This window comes from Hippichthys cyanospilos, chromosome 15, assembly GCF_059441005.1.
Source record: "Hippichthys cyanospilos isolate Australia breed blue-spotted pipefish chromosome 15, RoL_Hcya_1.0, whole genome shotgun sequence".
NCBI classification, from domain to species: Eukaryota; Metazoa; Chordata; class Actinopteri; order Syngnathiformes; family Syngnathidae; genus Hippichthys; species Hippichthys cyanospilos.
Window position 1 is genome coordinate 6,646,888 of NC_142383.1, and position 22,272 is coordinate 6,669,159.

Genomic DNA, 22,272 nt, shown 5'->3' on the forward strand with positions numbered 1-22,272 from the left:
CAGTTGTGTAGTCAAAACTTGTGATAGAATAAAAGTGAGCATCTACAGTCTGCAGGTGTTAGCTCTCAGTGGGCATCGCAGTGGGCAATGCATAAAAAATGTTATTTATATAATCTTATTTTCTAAAAAAAAAAATATATATATATATATATATATATATATATATATATATATATATATATATATATATATATATATATATATATATATATATATATATATATATATATATATATATATATATATATATATATATATATATATAGGCTTTTCCATGTCAAAATGAAGCAATGTTTATTACTATGAGCAACTTGCCTAATGTACCATCTGGACATAAATTCAGTGCATGACATCAAAAGTTTTAGAAAAAAAAAATATAATGTTGCACCACTTATACACAATATTTGTTATTTGTTTATTATGAGTAAAACACTGATTTAAAGTGAAAAAAAACAACTTAGGAATATTTTCATTGTGACACTTAATACCGCAAGTCTCATTTAGATAACCAAAAAAAACACAGACACTTTAAATACTGGGGTATTTATGTTTCATGTTCTTTACACTTCACAATGCACTAGTATTGCACTTCAAAGTGAAATACTAAGCTTTCTGTTTTCCATCATGCTTGTTGTCATTAGGATTACAGCCGAGTAAACTCGAGCCTGTCCCAGGGGCGGGCAATTTGTCCTGCATATTTTCCAGTTTTCTCTCTCAAACACACCTGATTCAAATGATTAAGATCATTTTCAAGCTCCAGCAAAGCTTGAAATGCTAAAAATAGGGGCACAGCTGTTTATAAATATTTTTTCTTTATGTCATTAAGAAACAATATGAACACATTTGATCATGCGTTAGGTGCTTGTGACACACTAGAAACATAAAAAAAAAAAAAAAAAATCAGATAAAACTCAGAATTCCATGCATTCATCCATTTTCTTTAGCTGTTTATCCTGACTACAGTCGCTGGCTTGCTGGTGCCTATCCCAGCCATTTTCGAGTCACAGATGAGGGTTGCCAGTCAACGCAGGACACACAGACATGAACAACCATTCTCAAGCACACCTAAGGGCAATTTGAAGTATCCAATACACCTACCATGCATGGAATATGAGAGGAAAAGACCCACATGAGCATGGGGAGAGCATGCAAACTTCACTCAGGAAGGCTTTGGCAAGCTGCAATTGACCCTTGAACTGTGCAGTCATGCTAACCAGTCACCAGTCAACCAGCAACCATGCTGAACCCCAAAAAAATATACATACATATATTTGATAAAAAATCTGAAATTTGAACCTAAATGGATGAGCTATACATACTTCATTTGCAGTTATTTTTTGGCAAAACATTTATAAATGTACAGTGGTGCATCTGGCAGAGATTGTCAAGAGTGGATGAAATGTATTTGATTGAGCTGGCAGCTTGGAGTCAGCATGTTCTCTACCGAACATGATTTGTTAGTGAATTTATGCTTCATTTCCTTCTCTCTGCACTCTGTAGATTGGATCTGCATTTGCGCCAGCTTCCTGTGTGTGTTTGTACGTGTATTTGTGCGTGTGTGCGTGTCAGTATTTTTGTGTCCATAACTGTAGTTAGTTAAGGAGGGAGGGTGTGTGAGCGTGGGGGAAGGCTGTTAATGTTTGTGATTGGCTGAAATATTTCCTCTGGCAACTAAAAAGCTCATCGCTGCCTGCAGAGCCACTGCAGTGTGTGCTGCAGCGAGGAGATGGGAGGGAGCGAGTGATAGAGAGACAGAGGGAAAGAGAGCAGGAGTAAGAGAGCGACCGAGAGGGGGGCAAAAGTGAGGAGTGCGCATGCGCAGCGGTGAGGTGCGCTGGACTGGAACCGACGAAGGAGGAGGAGGAAGAGGAGGTGTTGTTGTGAGTGGGGCTGATAAGACCAAGGGAGAAAACAGTACGGTCCAGCCCAAATAAAGACCCAGGCCCAGGAGGACTAAGCCACGCCAGGGGAGGAAGAGGAACGATGGAAAGAGCCGAGGGAGATGCTTCGACACGCGGTGGAGGAGACGGAGCGGCCGCGTGAAGGACAAAAGAAGAGATGATGCAGACGTGCCACCACCTTGCCTCCTCCATCTTAACATTCCCTTCGTCCTCATCCTGCTGGGAAGCAAATCCTGCAAAATTCTCCTCCTGCTTGGTGAACAAAGATCCCATTGAAGCTTAAGGTGAGGGTGATGTTTTCAAGCTCTATACGAGGTGCAGGTAGGCTTACGTGGCTGTTGCATCATCACGCATGCAAGACTGTTGACAGCAATTCCATTGCCATTATTGAAAAAAAAAATCTGTATCATCTTTTATAAGAATGTATGGGTTGAATGCTGTTTTTATGTGCAAACCAAATGAAATGTTGTCTTAGGCTTTATGTAGTCCACGGCAGCAGGTTCCCCACTCTTGCTGTGTTAGTTGGTTGTCTCGAGTAGCTATGACATTTGGCAGGGCTCTTAGACAGTGTGCATAAGGTTTGTGTGTATGTGTTTTCTGTCATCCCAACCCGTACGTTGGTACCGCAGCGGGAAATGTTGCCATTGCGTAACTGGCTCTCTTGAACGCATCCCTTTTTCCCTCGTGCCAAAAAAGCTTCTCCATTTGAAATATTTTGCACATCAACAACGGCTTGTGAAGCTTACGGGCCTTTTTGGAAAAATCAATCGCCCTTAATCAATTGAGCCGCCATCGGCGTATTGCGGAAGCTCATCAATCATCCATGAGCTGGCGGGTGAAGCTTATTGCTTTTTCATTTTTCTGCCTGCATGCACCTCTGCCATGTTGATGCCGTCGCGGCTACTGGAACAATGAAGAGCACTTAACGGGAATGAGTTGCAAAATGGCCGAGATCCACGGTGGATGGTGGGAGGAAGAATCGTTTCAAAACAAAATCACCACCAGCCTTGACACACTCAAATGAGCAACTCTCCATAGAGTAAATCGTGGGATTTGCACTCAAGGTCACGGCATGTTACATAATGAAAATACAACATAATGCCCTCCGTGCTGATTTTTTTTTTTTTTTTACCAGCTGAGGCTTGAATGTGGACAGTTATTGGCATCATTCTCCGAATCCCAGAAAGCTTGTGTAAGCAACATAGCTTACATGTCTGAATGCGCACTCACGCCTCCGCTATGTCCAAGGTATGCTGTCGTCTCCATGCGACCCATAGGAATACACAGATGAGAAAAAGACGTGGAGGACAGACAGACAGGTTCCCATTGAGAAGAAGACGTGAGACGGGGTCGGCATGGAGACAGACTGATGACTCATTCAGAGCGTTTCTCCCCAAACCGGCCTCCAATCAGCTCTGAAAAGATGACAGCTGATAGTGGGTGTGTTAGGATGATCGGAATGTTTCATTAGCCTTTTATCAAGCAGCAATGTTTCTATGAGGATTTGGTAAGACAAAACACAAAACAAATTGCCCATATTTACAATTACGAAATCGTTACATTTGACCCAAAGTAGATGAAAATTTCAATGACTTCAGTATTTTGTTGCAACTTCTGGACTACATTCAATAGGCTAAATAAATTCTGGTTTTAAAACTGTTTTTGGACTAAATTTGGGCCGCACTGGATAGGCTAAAACAGTTTTCGATTATCATGCACTATTTTCAAACCAAATTTGGATCACATTGGACAGGCTAAACATAACCCAAATTCATCCATCCATCCATTATCTTGCGAGCATTAGCTGGGTACACCCTGAACTAGTTGCAAGCCAATTACAGGGCATGAATCAAATGATGAGCGACTGTTTTTCAACTAAAATTTGACCACACTGAACGATCTACAGCACTTCCACACAGTTTCCAGCGATGATTTTTGGACCGAATTTGGATCGTATTACATAGGTAGTTTGGGCACTCTTTAACCAATTTCATTGGATGTTTGGCTAGTCCCATAATCAGCTTGATTGGTGAAAATGTGATCCGATACCAGACCTACATGTGTCTACTCTGGAGTAAGTGATGTGAAATATGTAATGTAATTTTCCCTGGACTATTTTCAAAAATGTTTCTTTTTCTCATAAATATATGCCAATGCCAATATTTGATACCACTTTTTTCAGATTGATACCAGTACATGAACTCAATTTTTGAGTAGTTATCAATGCCCATATGAAGTACAATTACCACTAATATTTTCATACATAAAATGTTCCCCCTCAAAAAAAGTTTTTTTTGAAGATGAACCTTATACCCAATATAGCAATGTTCCTTAAAACGTCAAGAAAATTGTCAATTTTCTATTCTTCTCATTTCAATTTCCTAGTCGTAAAACAGCCAAAGGAGATCAGCCAATACTGCTATCGACCCCTTGGAATAAAGCTGGTATCTGCACTGATACCTGATACGGTATCAGTCCTCAAATATCCCTAATTTCATTACTGTAATTTCAGTCAATAAACCTGAACAACATAATAATATACAAATATTAAAAACTCTTTTGACTAAGATTTCTAAGAAAACCATAAACCTTTGTTTGAAGGTATATATGCGAAATCTGAATTTTTGACAATTTTTATTGAAAAAAATAAAAAAACAGAAAAAAAGAAATACTAGTCGAGTAACATAAAAGATGACAGTAGGTCTATCGCTCCATATAGGGGATAAACAAAACAGAGGCACCAATAGTATTAAAAAGCATTCTATTGATGCAGTGCATTAATTTTGTTTGCATTCCTGCTAACTATTCCATGAGGACAGGTAGGTATGAGATGATGTTTGTGTCTGATATGTGCTTGCCGTGCGTTTGTTTGTCAGCCCAGGAATGTAAAGCATGGGTCACAATGAGGGTGACAATGCTGCGTGCATGGATACGTGTAATCCGTGTGTATGTGTGTGTGTGTGTTTGTCTCCCACGGTCCTAATATTTGTGATGACAATCAGCAGGTCGGATGCCTACCTTGATTTTATTAGCATCATAATGGTCTTGCACATGCACCCATAGAGGAGGCCGCAGACACGCCGCTGGGATAACTGCAGAAAAATCTTGCAGCAGTTTGCACATTTCAAGCGGCGGTCGGGGCCCGGATGAGCTCCTTACATAACAGCAGAGGGCTCACGTCGATTAACGTGGAGTCTGCACCAAAACCGAGGAGCTCTCTTATCGCCTGTCTCGTGTAGTGTTGTCTGCAAATCAGAGAGGGGTAATTTTAGCTGCTTTGTCTCCTCCAGGCTCAAAGACTCCTTGTGCTTTATCTCCAATGTGTTGTTTATAGCAAAAAAAAAAAAAAGTGATCGCAATACTTTCTATTTTTAACGTAGATGTGACTTTGTAGTCTTCAGTAAATGGCATATTTTCACACTAATTCAGCTTTAAAAAGTACACCAATGTTTTGGCTGGTACTTTTTCATAAAACAGATCAGACATGTAACTCAGCCTAGATCTGTAATTCATCTGCATAAGTAATTCTCAAGGTGTGGTACATTATTTTTCATGTTAATTCCACCCCACGCTCACGGTTTTTAAAGTTAATACTTTGGATAATGTTACTATTGCTTGAAATAATATCAAGCATACAATCAAATAATTGTCTGGTTTCTGATGAACTCAGACCTACTCTGCTACTTTTTCAAAGGTATGTCCAAAATAAAATATTTTGGAGATGTAAATCGTTTGAGAACCATTACCCTTTGGGATCTGTTTTTCTGGAAAAATTGACCCCTCCAAAAAAAGTTTTACTGCGGCAGGTCTTTTTTTCTTTTTGCTTTAACTTTGTGATTACCGATACCATTTACCTCATTGTTCGTGAAATAAAGAGCACCAAAATCCAGAAATGACAAAGAAAACATACCAATTGTAATTGTTATTGTAAAAAAAAAAAGTTTCAAAGTAGTTTGTGAATATTTTCATTAATTCGTTAAAACCCAGAGATATAATTTTATGTCCTTTTGGAGTCCAGACATTCACTCATGTACCTATTTACAATATTTTTTGTTGTTGTTGTTTTAAAATATTGGGGTAAAGGAATGTCTGACAATAGCTGGCACATTTAACCTCAAAGATGCAATTATATGTCCATACAAAGCCTAGCCATTCAATCCCATGTACTTATTTGTATTCTTTTCATAGGGTAACGGAGTATCTAAAAAGGGCTGGCACAGTGCGCAGCTTGAATTCATACAATAAATAAATAAATAAATAAATAAAATAAATGTTACTTTGTTTGAAAGAAAAAAAAATCATGTGGTGTAAATCATGTCAAAAAAAAGTTTTCCAATTGGATCTTAGTTCATAAATGTTAGAATGTCGTCATGATCTGCTTCATGGAACTCTGTTGCTAACCAAAGCAGGAGCCCTAACCAAGTAAAGAGTCTCAGAGTAATTGAAGTGTGGCACCTTCTTGAATGTGTTTAAATAGAGATCCCCTCTAGATGCAGTCGGATCAAGGAATGAGCCCTTGCCACTATTATACAATTGTTTGTAAGCAGTACTAATATGAAGTATATTTATTTTCCTCTGCTTTTTTCTGGTTGTCTTACTGGTGATTATGACTCACTGTATGTGGAACGTGGTGGTCGTTCTTTGCTCTACCTCTAATTTCAAAATTGCAAAAATGTGTTTTCAACCCCGAAATGATATAAATACATAACACGGACACTAAAGACAAGTTGCTTATTGGGAAATACATATGCTACATAGCAATTGCAGTAGATCCTCCCAAATTGAACATCACTGAGTACAGTTAAGAATTCGTCCAAAATTAGTCATACAGTGTGACTATCGAATTGTTTTGTTTTGCTTATTTGTTTGACAGTAAGTAGTGTATCAATGAGCATAAAGAGACATGTACATGGCATTACACAGAGAGGTACATGATCTTCAATCTAGAATAGAACCTTAAATTCCAGACCAGTATTTAAACCCAGACTCAGTATTTGAACCCGGACCCTTAAAATTGTACAGAAGTCATGCAAGCCAGTAGGTCAGCATGCTGTACCTATTTTTTGTTATGAATGGTGATTACTGGTTTAACGCTTCAGTCTTTTATTAAGTCACATAGATTTAGGCATGGAATGGTGTGTTTTAGTTGCACAGTGGCACATCAACTTCAGTCTCTCAAGCTGTCATGTCAAGAGAACACAGTTTAATTTTGTTTTCAGCGTCTAGATTTCTGAATCCAGTTCGCCTAATCTGGTTTCCCAAGCTTTCTGTTAGGATGGATTATTGTGTATAAAGACTCTCTATTTTTCCACTTTTATGTCCTATTTGATTCTGGGTATAAACTTTTCTCATCACGTGGCATTTTTTTCTAACCTGATCTGATTTACCACTTTCCTTTCTAAAGTTGCATTCAAATGGATACCTAGTTGCACAATGCTAAATCTTATCACATGCACGTGAAAGGGTGAAGGAACAGACAATGGCTATTTTGAGGAAAGGGTTACAAGGCCACAGTGAGTGCAACTGGGTGGACAAACAGATGCATGGTGCGGGGAGACGTGTCTAATATGGCCGCTGCATCATGTGAGAACGAAGGCGTGTCGCTATTGAGAGTGCGTTGGGGAGGGCTGAAAGAAGTGTTGATGTGTGCATGCATTTCCAAACCAGAAATAGAAACCTGCTCCGCTGTGCTGCTGTTTTTTTCTCAACTTCTCCACTCACCATGTAGGTCACCTCCTCTGCTCGCTTATTTTGCCTCAGTGAATCATCACTGTGCACAATGGACTGAGGTGTTGTCATGGCTCTTCTTTTTTGTTAGTTTTGTAAAAAAAAAAAATGTCTCACCCACATGCTTGATGTTCATGAATCCACTCATAGAAAAGAAATCCCTTGAGAGTCGTTCTCCTGTGTTTGACGCCGCCGTGGATCACAGTGTTGACAGAGCGGAGGAAGCATGTCTTTCACAGTCACTGCTCTCAGACGCATTCTGTTGATTTAACACCTACAATGTCACACTAATGCCTTTATATTACATGAGCTGCCTTTACAAAGGTAATCATGCTGGTTTTTTGCACATGTAGCAAAGGTAGAAGCAGATAATGAGGTTCTGATTTCCAACGTAAATGCTTCGTTGACTAAATTTAACTGGATTGGGAATATTTTGCTTCGCCAAATCTGTTTCAGATACATTACTAAGTGCTCCCTGGTGTATGTTAATGAAACGATTACATTGGAGGGGCTATGCATTACAACTCTGGGCCTTCAGTGGCATCTTATTTATATCTACCTAAATGAATATGCCTCATAATAACATGAATATGTCATCACGGCTTCAGAATCCATACATATAGATTACATCACCCTTTAGAAAGCTAATCAGAAGGCTAATCAGCAACACTAAATTTCATAGCATTTCAAATCAACTCTATTTAGTAATTTTGACATTTAACTTTGTTACCATTGATTTAATAACTCATATACAAATGACAAATGCTAAAAAAAAAAAAAAATGTTGTATCAAGTATATCTGCAACTAGAAAAAAAAACAAGTGTCATGGCAAACAATTTCCCGGGTTCAAATTCACTGCACTTTGCTGGAAAATGACACTGTTGGAGTCCCATGTGAGCTCATCCAATCACAGGACACGTTGCTGATTTCTACGAAGGCCCAACTACTTGCCCTGGGGTCACAGTCTCATGAGATGTTTGGTCCGAATGCAGTAAACTGAACAGGCTACGTCCATTCACTTACGGCGGGCAGGCCCTTCTCTTTTTGTTCTGAAGGCTCTAGCAGATCATGGAACGTGAGAAGGCCTTGCTGGCCCTCAGTGAAGCCCATCGCTGATCAATCGCAAATGTGGCTGATTTCACCACTCTTATTTCTGTCTTTTTTATGTTGTGATCTCAACCACAGGGAGTAAAAAAAATCTTTACGCATTTTTTTTAAAAAGCAATGAAGTAGAGAGTGCACAGATATTTTCAAATGGAGGCAGTAAGAAAATGTAAGAAAAATGAATACTCAAGTGATACACTGATATCTGAAAGTCCAGATGAAATGTGATCTTCGTTGCTTCTCACAATTGACAATGTGTAGTATTGTTGTAGTTAGGTAAACGGTTGATTGATCTTGATTATATTGTACCTGTACTGTCCTGGACTTTGAGACACCATAGAAATGACATAAAGTCTACTTCACATACAAGCTAGTGGGAGGAGCCTCCAAGCTACTACTTGGTAGCTTAGCCACAACTTCGATATTTGAGCAAGCTTACTCAAGAGTGCTGTCATCCTTGCGTCCTGCCCTACTGTGTAAAACAAGTACAGTGTGACAAGATCTTTAGTTAGATAGAAGTAAATCTTTTGCCCTAATTAAGTCACACAGCACCTCCTCTACCCAGGAGCAGGAAGTAACTTGATTCTTGAATCACGCTCAAGTAAAAGCTCAAACCTGGATACAAGCCAAAATGCTTTTTGTGTGCACAATGTCAAAGGGCTTTGTAAAGCAGAACAAACTGCAATGTCATTGAGTCACTCATAGACAAATGACTTCTTGATTGGCTCATGCATACTGGACAACTACATTGGATGTCCAGTGGACATCCTGTGCTTTTGTTAATATAAATAAAAGACTGGGATGAGTAGGTTTATATATATATATATATATATATATATATATATATATATATATATATATATATATATATATATATATATATATATATATATATATATATATATATATATATATATATATGTGTGTGTATATATATATGTGTGTGTGTGTATATATGTGTATATGTGTGTATAGTGATCCCTCCTACTTCGCGGTCTCAGATATCGCGGTCTCAGTACTTTGCGTTTTTTTTCCAGGAAAAAAAAAATTCAAAATAAAAAATCATTTAAAAAAATGTACATAAATGTACAAAAATTGAAAAAAGCAAAAAAAGTACATTATACATTACTGTATTGATCAAATAACGAAGTAATATTAGTTAATAACTATGTGAAGAATTCTTCAAGCATTAGAGTTCGTGACGTTTTTATCTTATTTTGAAATGCATGCTTTTAATTTGTCGGGTCGCGTTGCATTTCCGTTTCCTGTTTTATGTTCTCTGTGGTCATTCGGCTCGTTACGGTGACGTAGTGAATGACAACGTAAGCTCATATTTATACTTTATTATCATTTTTATTGATAACGCACGCAACTGCCTATGTTCAGTAAGCGATGAGTGTTTATTCTGTTTATGTGTTCGTTTGTGTAGAGGTTACACTTTATAGTTAGTATTTGTTAGTTGTTGCTAACCCGCTAAGATCGGCTAAAAATACAGTAAATTCATAGATTAAGTGTTTATATGTTAGTTTAATGACTTTAAGATTGTTGTTGATTTATTGTTCAACAGATACTTACATGATACACCATACATCAGCCAAAATAAATGTGAAGTTCAACGTGATGACACCGGAGTCTTGGTGCAGATAACCAGTCCTGAGAACAAATTCTCAACAAACTAAGTAATATTAGTTATTTAATGAATATACAATAATGTTAATAAGGATAATGTAATGTTAAATAATAGGAGAAAGGAAATAAAATAGGCAAAAAATACAACAAAAAAAATTGTTGTTTATGGTTACTGCGGCTATATTGGGGTGTACATAGAAATCTAGGAACTGATACCCTACTTCGCGGGTTACAGACTTCGCGGGGGGTTGACAGCCCCCATTAACCGCGAAGTAGGGGGGATCAATGTATATATATATATATATATATATATATATATATATATATATATATATATATATATATATATATATATATATATATATATATATATACATATATATATATATATATATATATATATATATATATATATATATATATATATATATATATATATATATATATATATATGGGAAGAGAGAGAGCGAGAGAACAAAAGTGCTTGTGAGCTACTTTCTTTTTCAAAGACAATGTTGAAAACGACTGAATTTCCACGGTGATATTTTTCAGTAGGTACATGTCACATGTCAGTTGACAACCAACAACATGTCCTTGCAAACACACGTCTAAATAAACTGTCCCCTGTGTTCTGTTTTCACAGGTAAACGCACCAAAGGCATCTGGAAGACATTTGATCATTTCTGAGAAAGAGAGACAAACACAGAGGCCCCCACTTTTAGACTGTTATCACTTCCTCGACTCAAAACCTCAACCCTCATCTCACAGGAATTTACGAAAGTGAAGCTGTCCAACAGCGATGACCCTCAAAGGACACCTACCCTCAAGTGCTGGACTACGCTCTTATCAACAAAGAAGTGAGCCAATCAGAACCTGCTGAAAAAATTTGGGCAGAGCACAGACATAAGGAACACTTAATGCATAGTTTCACTTGACCTCATACTGAATTCACTTTGAGATCATTGGACATCATTCCGCCCTGCGAATGCAGAACATCCACTAACCTGTAGTGTGTGTGTGTGCGTGTATTACTGTTCATCTAAGATGATTTATTGGTGCTAGCTGTGAATATAATGTTATTTTAATACATAAGTCGCCAACACCGGTCTAGGAAGCTGAACTGTTCATTCTTAAGCTTTGAGTTAAGGTGCTCTGGCTCAACTCTTCAGCCCTGCAAGCCCTAGATAGGATTCAGGCTGAGTGGAGCCCCAACCAGGGTCGGGGGCGGGGTCTCTGGACAAGGCAAAATGGAGGCAGCCATTCGTCCACATGTGCCCTCTAATGGCTGACTGTAACATAACACTACCCAGTTCGCTCGCCTCAAACCCAGCAGGGGTGCCCGCTCCTCTTTAAAGCTTCTTTGTGTCCACTTCCAAACTCCAAATGTCTTGCCTCAGGCGTCAGCCCGTCACCATCCCGATGGACACGGTCAAGATCATCCAGTCCGAGAAGTTCCCCAGAGAGTGCACGGTGCCCGTCACCCAACCTCGCTTCGCCCCGCCCCCCAGAGTGGCGTGGGATGGCGGCGGCGAGGGAGAGATCATCGTCAACCAGGCCTGCAGTGACCTGACGCTTGACATGACCGTGGCGCCCCCCAGGCCCATGCCGTCCCCCCAGAACCCAGTTGTCCGCAGGGAGCAGAGCTTCCTAGCGCAACGCAAAACCAGTGCCAACGAGATCTGCTACCACCAGTTCCATTACAAGATGGAAGACGTCATCGTCAACCAGTACGTTCTGCGCTCCTCTTCCACGTCCTCATCATCGTCCTCGACCTCTTCGGGGCCCACCATGCCCTGCGAGCCCCTGGAATGCCCCACCTGCGGCCACACCTACAACTTCGCCGGGAAGCGCCCTCGCATCTTGTCCTGCCTGCACTCGGTGTGCGAGGAGTGCCTGCAGATCCTCTACGAGTCATGTCCCAAGTACAAGTTCATCTCCTGCCCCACCTGCCGCCGGGAGACCGTGCTGTTCACCGACTACGGCCTGGCGGCCCTCGCCATCAACACCAGCATCCTGAGCCGGCTGCCCACCGACCCCAACGGGCCCGTGCAGTGGGGCGGGGATGCTGACCGCAGCTGCTACCAGACTGTGCGCCAGTACTGCCAGTCGGCCTGCACCTGTCACATTGCCAACCCGCTGTCCTCCTGCGGCATCATGTAGACAAAACGCGGGCGCCACGTAACGCTGCTCAGCCACACCTTTGTCGACTATAAGCTCTTCCCCCTCTCCAATTAAACACACACATATTGTCGATAATCCCTCCACAGATGACTTATCTCTATATATTTAATAGCACAGATGGATACTGTGTGGGACTAATGAATGCAGACGGTTCGATAAATAGATAATATATGTATTTTGCGTATGGACTGGAATCCTGTTGTTCACCCTTTCTTGTTTGGTTGGATGTGTTTGTCATTTTCATGGGAATGCCAGGGGAGGTCGAGCCCCCCATCCCCTCAAGGTGAATAAAGATTAAATTAATGACAAAACACTTGTCTCGTGCTGATTTCTCCCGAATAGGGCAGTGATTCCCAGTGCATTGCTTCCCATGAGAATGTAGCTTGCATCTACCTAGATTCATATCATGGGTGTCTCTGAAGACAGCGTCTTTGGTCTTCCGTTGTTTCGGTGTCCATGTCGGTGAGTTTCGTCCTCCGTAGGTAGGTTCTTCCTGCCTTATATGGCTTCCTGATGAAGCTGGTGTCACCCTGCGGTCAAATTCCACTTCCATTCACGAAGGTTCGGGCTGCTTCCTATGTAAAGCAGCCCCTCCTCATTGCTCATTTTGTGCCCGATAATGCTGGGGCCTCTGCTCGGCGCCTGTGCTTCTAGAGACACGGCCTTTTGGGCGTTCCCTGGATCACCCGGGCTTCACTATTGACGTTTGTTGGTATGCATGCTTAACCTGTGCTTGAGGGAAGGCTGATTCCATGCTTTAGGAACTGCCTCTTGGGGGTCTCTTGAGCTCATAGGACCGTTGTTACATACGTTAACTGTCGACAATGTTCCAGTTCCAATGTTCTTGTTTCTGTCTTGGAAAAGACGAGCTGATTTCTGATCAAGACCAGGTGAGACCAGGCCAGTACGACTATGATCAGTGGCAAACGTGGAACGCAAGCGCTATGCTGCCTTCATAGTGTCACTTGAAGTCAACAGCCCCCTGCACACAGCATGGATGATGACAGCTGGAAATGCATGATGTGCAAAGAGTCGCCTTCAAATTGTTGTGTCCTATATACGGAGATGTTGTCAAAATAAACTAGTTCATAGAGCCTGTGCTTTATAATCTATGGCCTGAAAAATACAGGAGGTGTGCCTTATTCATGTGGAGGTTAGCTTTGCATTTTGTCATCTTAAATTGGTATTTAGTCCTTTACATGCTCCCCCTAGGATCCAAAAACATCATATTTTTACATCTGTCTAGAAAGGAAAACATTTGAAGTTGAATGATTTTTTTACCTTTTTGTAGTACTCGTTTGTTTGCCATCATGTGTAGTAAAGCACCTTGCATCCTTAAAATGCAGTGCATTCAATTTGCAGAAATTTCCCAAAATAAACCAGTTCATTGAGACTGCACTTATAATCTTGTGAGCCTATGGTCGGAAAAATAAGGTAGGTGCACGACAATATTTAGGCACACAATTAATGAACCCTTTTGTGGGGGATATGTTACAAAACATTCAACTGATTGAAATATATTGAACATAATGTAGCAAAAATAAATGTTAAAAACATAAGGTGTTCTTGAGTATGTTTTTACCAGCACCAAATTGTTCATAATTAGGTCTTTAATCATGTTTTTTTTTTTTTTTTTTTTAAATAACCGAAAAGCTCATTCAACATAGAAAAAGCCAGTCTGTAGCATTTATTTTGATGCTGTTTTTTCCAAGGTGCAGACTTTACATATCAGGAATGGCAGTGTGAGTTACAAATGTATACAATAAAAAATAAAAAACCTTTGATATTCTGTCAGAAACCGTGTAAAGTTTACATGTATTGACTCATCGAGTTAACAATTGTAGCGAAAGGTATTGCATGATACAAATGTACACAATACAAAATGGTTGAATACAAATGTCAAATTAACGCATATTTTTATAATAACTTATATTATCCTCAGAAGTATACAGCTAAAATAATTATGTATTCCCTGTCCTGTCAACGTGAAATAAGAACAGGGAGAGTTCTCCGTCTCTTCCTGAAAAGTTGGCTTAGTTGTCTGCGGGCGGCGTTTCTTTCAAAGGACTGCATCAGTTGGCTGCAATAAAACAACAACAACAACATGAACAGAGCTGAGATGAGCGGACAACAGGAAGCAGGCAGAAGGGCGGACGGATGCCATGTCGGAGCAGCTCTTCATCCTCATGCACCATATGGCACGGGCACGCTCCACACTAAGCACTGACAGTATTTACACTGGTCAACAATGTTTGAACTCACCTATTTGGATTTTGAAGACTGGACTCATCTCTCTTAAGAGACAGAAACTTCATCTTCCCGTTCTTGTTGCTTTTATGCGCTATGTCATCCTTTTGGAAAAAAAAAAGAAGACAAACGCCTTGAAAAAAAATACTTACAGCACAAAATACAGAATTACTAAGGCTTATGTGTACTATAAGTTGTATGAAAAACAACTTAAATCACATTCAATACCACCACAACACTACAAATTAAAAAAAAAAATCTCAAGCCCTTAAAAACCGTCATGTCATTTCATATAAAAAACATCAGTATTGTGATCAAAATATGATTAATACAAAATAATATAGAATAGTAAGAAGACTACGTAATAATCCAATAAAAAATAATTTAAAAAAATACTAATATTAGAATGATTCAAACCAAACTAAAGTGCTATAATTTCTTGAAAGTCTGTCACTTGTAATATTCACTAATGAAACAAATATCCTAACAAAATATTATTACTATTCTTACTATTAGTACTTTTCTTAATAATTCAGTAAGAACTCCATTTCATTACTATCTACATTATGAAAAAAATCATACAATGATATAAAAATAATCTCAAACGTTATTGTACTTATTGGTGCGTTTTTACCTGTATTTTATTGTCCTGAGCTTCCTTTTCCAGTCGGTGGAATACACTTAGTTGCTGCCCTCTGGAGCCCAACTTGAATTTTCCTGTTTAGAAAATCAATCAATCAATCAATGAAGATTAAACCCATTCACCATCTTAATGTTTTACTGTTCCAAAATATTTCCGTAAAATCTAAAACCTCACGTGGCTGTGTTGATGGTATCGTTGTGTCTGAAGCTGATCTTTGTCGAAAACGTCCATAAGGAAATACATCAAACTGTTTGTTATCGTTGGAAAGCTGTTCCAGCCTGGTGCCGTAAAAAGGAAGTTCCTGGTGTAATGATTGATAGCTACTGGAGGCCTGACAAAAGAAGTAGGAGAAGGTCATTAATACACGGGATGGCATCCATGTGTAGAAAGCTTTGAAAAAAAAAAAAAAACAGTAATTTACCTGAGGCCTATCCACATGGTAAACATCATTGGCAAGCTGCTGCTTGGCGATGTCTTCCCACATTTGGCACACTTGCTCCAAGTATTTCAGCCCAGGACTCAGGTCCATGACGCAAACATCATGAGGATCCTGAAAGCCAACACCAGGAGCCTAGGTCAAGTGACTTTGAGCTGGGTAAACCATGAACGGGGCTGCAACGGGGACTCAATTTTAGCTCTGGAGTTTTAGGGCTCACACAGGAAAATAAATAAATAAAAAGGAGGGAACAGAGCCAACGTGGATTCTGATATCTGACACATAAAACAGATTTAGCAAACATTTGTCATACCAGCACAAATAAGGCATCTTATGCTGCGCTTCCTGTTTTTGCTCGTTTTGAAACAAATTCAAACCATTTTCGGCACACTACTGCACACAGGAGTGCCCACTGTGTCTACAGCATTGCAAAAGCATATAGCTCATATGTTTTAAACCAGAGAAAAATAATTGCTCCATGTAGTAAACAACTAGTCACCTACAAGAGGCACCCAGTGATAATGAATTGACAACATTTAAATAAAAAAATCAAACTTCTCACTCCTATGAAGGTCCTAAAGTGACTAAATCACTAAAAGTTTCATTTAATAATTAAATAAAACTGTCATAATTAATTAAATATGGAATTAAATACATATGTTTACATGTATTGTTAATTAATTAAAGTATCAATGATTATATATATATATATATATATATATATATATATATATATATATATATATATATATATATATATATATATATATATATATATATATATATATATATATATATAATGATATATATATATATATATATATATATAATGATAATACCATTTGACACCTGAGAATAAAAAAATAAGGATGAAATACAATGACTTTCGAAACTCTGGATTCAGTTGTTAAATCAAACAAATAACATTACTCATGTTCTAAATACTCCGTCCTTCATTTATATACTTTTAACTTCAATGTGAGTGACTGTTCCTCTCTGACGCATAGTGTACAATGTTTGTGATTTGTGTTGCCAAAATGATATGAAGGCCTGTTTACTGGAGTTTACGATTGAAGACTTCCAGGTGCAAGATATTTTGAATATAACTCTCGTTTGCACGACTATGATGTCGCGAGACACGTCTTAATGTCTTCGTATGAATCTCATCTCCTCATTTGAGGATCTGATCCTTTGGATTTGAGTTGAATATGCAAATTGAGATGATGACATTCCTAGCTAGTGGCCTCTGCTGGTAGAAACAAGCACTGCAGTTGATTTGGAATCTGCTGAAGTGGTATCCTATTCTGAAACAAACATCACTTAATTACAAATAAAGTGTTTTATATTTATTGTTTACTTATTTATTGTTGTGGTTATTAGTTAATTTTGAAAAAACAAAATGAGGGACCAATTTATAATTTATATAAATGATTTTCAAAACAATATGGATTTGGAGTCACAGGGCATCATTAGCTTACAAGCTAGGGTCATGAGCTTGTCAGTCCAAATCATAAAAAAAATGATGAATAATTTGGACATTCACATTGAAAAGTATCAGCTGTTAATGTATGGAGTAAGATCGCTGTTAAAAAGAGCTTGACTAATGGAGGCGCAGATGATTTGCAGATCGACTGATTTTGCCTTGTAGCTCGGCGTGATGTCATCTCAATTTGCATATACAACTCATATCCAAAGGATCAGACCTATGAATGCAAAGGATTAGGTCCAAGAATCCAAAGGAGAGATTGTGTCTTGCATCAGTCGTACTCACTCGAATGGTGAAACATGCAAACGTCTTTTTGACAGTGATCTTACTCTATAGCACCCTTGAACAAAATTGCATTGTCATTCAAAACAAAAACATAAGGACCATCTTAACTGGAGTAGATTTTAAATTTCACAACTCAATGTGTTCACATGGAGCGTAAAGTCACAAATTCACTATCATATACTATGATTTAAGTCAGGAGTGCCTGAACTGTTTTACCCCAAGAGTTAGCACAGGTTTGGGGACCGGGAGAAACTGATGGCTGCGCTGGGTACGTGTATTGTACAAGCCCATCGGGAATTTGCCAGAATGTTCAGATTACTCACTTTGAACACTGTGGAAAGCCAACAGAATGTCCTCTGCGTATGCATGACAACACGCTGGCATGTAAAACATTGTTGCAGCCAGATCTGATACTCTGAATGTGCACTCAGCAGCCACTAAATGCTACTGAAGAAAATCCTGTTTAACATGTTAGCCAATTACTAAGCCATCTAAAGATATTGTCTCACAAGTCACCAACCTAATAAAAAAAAGTGACATGAAAGGAGTTTGTTAATAGTTATGTTACAAGATGAGCAAAAAAATTAACCTACTCACTCACTTTACTCACTTGGCGTTCTTTTTACTTTGTATTTTCTGATGTGTTGGTCAGGCGACGTATATGAGCAGGAAACACATTTTTCTCCTACGTTCAGATCAAAATGCAAAAAATAAGTTTGTTTTGGTTGAATTTTTGTAGGTAGTCTATTAGCATTGGATCCATACTAATTTACCAACATTTAAGCCTTGTTTGGAGGTTAATTCCCTTTCAGCACTGTTCTAAAAACTAAATTAAATTTAAATTTTGCTCACTCAATCACTGATTTTCTTGCATTTATACAAGGAGCATGCAAGGTTATTTTCAACCTGCTTAGCAAGATTGATAGCATCAAAAAAAAAATCTGATAGGCCCTGCCCAGTGTTTAAACTCAGCAAAAAAAAAAAGGTTAATTAAACCTAATTATAGTTTGTAAATGACTGTAAACTATGTTGTGTGGTGTCGTTAATCAAGAACTCATACACTCACCTCTTGCAGAATCATAATGTAAACACCCAAGAACAAAGGCAGCACCAAAAGGGCATCATAAATACACAGTGCGGTTAACTGTGCCATTCAGAGGGACACACACAAACTATAGGAACTAAAATTAGAGCTCTGGCAAAAGAAAAAGATGCATTGCAGCTACAACTACTTTTACTTTTTCAAAAAAGTACAGAGACCATTCTTTGGAAGTGGAAAGAAGTTCAGTTATTTGTCATAGGATCGTTCTACAATGACTATTTCTTCCTGGATTTAACCACCAAACCCAGAGCGCCTATCAGCCCAATATCATTAATAAACTTGGACTAAATTCACATGTGGAGAACATGCAAACTTGATTTTAAAAAAAATGCCTCAAACTCAGATTTTCAGAGCAGTATAAACTGTATGAATCTGGGACCTTTAGCAGTTTTACGCCATTCAGTAACTATTGGTACCATCACAATTGACATAGCTGACTTGGGCGTTGAATCATTGGAGCTAGATGAGAGAACTAGCTATTTACTAGCTAATTACAGACTGTTGCGTTGTCCAAATAAATTGTCTGTTCCTGCATGACTGCACCGGTGCACAAAGCAAGACTATGGCACGCTCTTATGAACAAATTTGCAATATGGCGCCATAACAAGAATGGAAACTGAGGACTCACTGTCCGTTTTGAACTCACCGCCCAAGGACTATCTCCGTACAGTAGAATGGGACGCTACAGCTGTTGTTTACCATCAGAGTTAACTTGTAGCAGACGTGTGCGAATTCAAGCATGCTGTGATCTTGATTTCTCTGATCCACTGGTAAAAGAAGACTTTGAATCTCTATTCTTTCATCTATAACCGCTTCAAAATACAAAGGCATTTGTAGGCATGTCACAGTTTTAGGTGTATTATTATAATGTTCTGTTTGTAAAGTGCTTTGTTACATCTGATGTGAAAGCACTGTATAAATAGAGATGTATGTTAATATACCTAGGGGTGTCCGAATTCCAGATTCATTGCAGTCTCAGTGAAACCTGTTTTTTTCTATTTGCGTGATTCTGATTTCTAATCTTCTAACTTTAGGATTTCTGTATGATGATTGGATCTGCATTTAGGGTAAGCTTCTGCTTGAGTTGCTGGGGGTGAGAAAAGATCACTGTGAATGAAGATTTTTTTCATGTTCATTTCTAATTATTTTGGCAATTGACAAAAGAAAAGCACCATTCCTTCTGATGGTCAAAATGAAAGATTGCAGCAAGCACTTTCGACTAGCCTCGAATTCATTCGTACCACAATACACGAAAATCTCAATATGCAAAATGACATCTGAAGAATTTTCCAGCATGTAATTTTTGAACTTTAAGAAGCTGTAAGTTATCGTTTTCTGCCTTTACTTCATATTGATTTCCGCCGTTTAGTTCGATCTGTATTGTTTTTTTGCCCTTTGCTGACTCACTCGAAAGGTAAGATTCTGCATTTTTGTACTTTTTTTTTGCTTGGCATGAATTTGATCATTTACATAACAAACTGGACTCAAGAATAGAAAAAAAAAAAACACAGTACAAAAGCCATCCTGGGACAAATTAATTTTGTACAGCAGAAGATAAATGGTTACAACTGTGTCTGTTACAGATGATAAATGACTGAAGCCATTTTTGTTAATCTTTTTATATGCCTCAGTAACACAATATATCTAAAAACACCCTTGTTAAGGATTTTTCTCAGAATTTTTTAGATGAGAATAAAGAGATTTATTTGATCAATGACAGAAGTGAATCTTTTTTTTTTTGAACTCTTGACAGCACTAACCGTTTCTCCACCAAGACCTGTGACACTATTGAATTGCCGGTCATTTGTTTGTATTAATAGAAAGTAAATGTATTCTTTTTGCATTTTACGAGGCACACAAATGAGAATAGAACTGATGACCCACCCAAAGTGAACCGTGCCTCTCACTCAAAGTGAGCCATGATAGTTTCAACATGACAGAAAATGGACGGCTAGATTGGGTGATTTAACAAAGATTCAGAGGGAACTCCGGCACTTACTGTTCTCCTTGATTGACTGATTAATTACCACGATTAGTTAAAACAAAAGGAAACCCCACAGACAAACTGCTGAATTTCCCCCTTGAATTACTCCCACTGTCTGTAGGCTTGAAGTCATGTAGGCAGACTGGTTTACGATCTCTTGCAGCCTAGATTTGTGTCAGGTCGCCAGCAGGACAGCTGTGTCGAGTGAGTAATAGCATGTCTGCGTTGCGAACAGTTGAGGGTGAGAACTACCCCGTCCCATCTTTTCCTTCACTTTTACCTTTGTGAGCGGAACAAGACTCAGCGTGTTTCTGGAAGATTTATGTATTCTTCAAAGTGCTGCTGGCATCCTTTACCAGCCTCCATCCAAAATTAGCATGTTTAGTTTGCTGGGAGGGAGACACAACGCATATCACCCTGAAATTAACCCCAGCCCTATTGCAAGATAGTTCTAAATTCTAACCCTTGGTGGGAGCTATTCTGCTTTAATCCATACCCGGCAGATATCCTCATTGCTCAATCGGAACGACTGGATCTTGAAATCCGGGGTTCCAACTCCCGGGGCCAACTTAACCAGTACTGGAACTTGGAGAGTAATTTTGTTTTAGTCCCCGTGGATGAACTCTAACAGTAACATTAGCTCTGAATTCTAATCCCAGACAAAAGCGTCAACCTCAACCTTCAAATCCCAACATTAACACTTTGAGCAGCGTTGGCATGGAAGGACATCATTTAATACAAACCCCAGACATAATCCCCAAACCGCAACTCTGATCTTACCTGCATTGGCTTCATTCTTCTTCTGGAAGTCAGGGTTGGTTTGCTCGCGTCCGACATCCGCCACACCGAAACCGAAGGTCTGGCGGTCTCCCAGGATCCAAAGCTCTCAGACCTTAGCATGGGGGCTCTATGTGGGGAAACTGTATGAACATGTTGATGAGCTGCATGAGTCTCAGCTAGTCGCCGAGACTCTGATCTTTGGAGGGCTTGTCTCAATTTCGGGTTAAAGACTACGGATCCCTGAACTCGGCTGGGACTCGTAGGCTGGGAGAGAGCAGGCAGCGACGAATAAGGGGGGAGTGAAGCAGGTCCATTTGTTGAAAACGGTATGTAGTTGTCAGTCCCTACCGCCGATGCAAAAGAATCCATCTCCGCCACATCCGTGGACAACGACGAATTGGGACAGAACGTGTCACTGCTGGCCGTCTCCACTCCAGAGTCCACTGATTCAGCCCGCACATTTTTCTCCAAGCCGGAGGAAGAAAGTGAACGCGTGGGGGAATACTTGGGAATATCCTCCAGCAACTCGGGGTCTGGGATTTGCTCGGCTACCCAGGCCTCCATTAGGTTCCCGAAACTCCTGTATAGATTCATTCCTCCTTGCTTCTGTGCCACTTCAGCAACGCAAGGATCTGGTTTTAAGAGTCTTCTCAAGGTGAGTTGCTCAAGTAGAATTCAAAACATCCCACTCCGGTCCGCCCCCATACCATCACCACGCCTTCTCCGTGTCGCTCGTCCTACCTCACCGCAGAACCGCATGCTCACA

General features: G+C 39.2%; 2 protein-coding genes across 2 annotated transcripts; one reads left to right on the forward strand and one right to left on the reverse strand.

The window, feature by feature from the left end:
* The first annotated feature begins 1,714 nt into the window (after window positions 1-1,714).
* rnf208 (ring finger protein 208) lies at window positions 1,715-12,854 on the forward strand. The gene is made up of 2 exons (XM_088435879.1): window positions 1,715-2,185; window positions 11,006-12,854. The coding sequence occupies exon 2, from the start codon at window positions 11,746-11,748 to the stop codon at window positions 12,520-12,522; it is 777 nt and encodes a 258-aa protein (XP_088292005.1). The 5' UTR covers window positions 1,715-2,185; window positions 11,006-11,745; the 3' UTR covers window positions 12,523-12,854.
* Window positions 12,855-14,215: 1,361 nt separating this feature from the next.
* LOC148411540 (uncharacterized) lies at window positions 14,216-22,124 on the reverse strand. Its single transcript, XM_088435308.1, has 6 exons — window positions 21,507-22,124; window positions 15,855-15,983; window positions 15,608-15,764; window positions 15,425-15,507; window positions 14,806-14,894; window positions 14,216-14,623 (listed from the first exon to the last, which is right to left on the reverse strand). Exons 1-6 carry the CDS (start codon window positions 22,098-22,100, stop codon window positions 14,524-14,526), a joined length of 1,152 nt encoding a protein of 383 aa, XP_088291434.1. The 5' UTR covers window positions 22,101-22,124; the 3' UTR covers window positions 14,216-14,523.
* Between the last annotated feature and the right edge of the window lie 148 nt (window positions 22,125-22,272).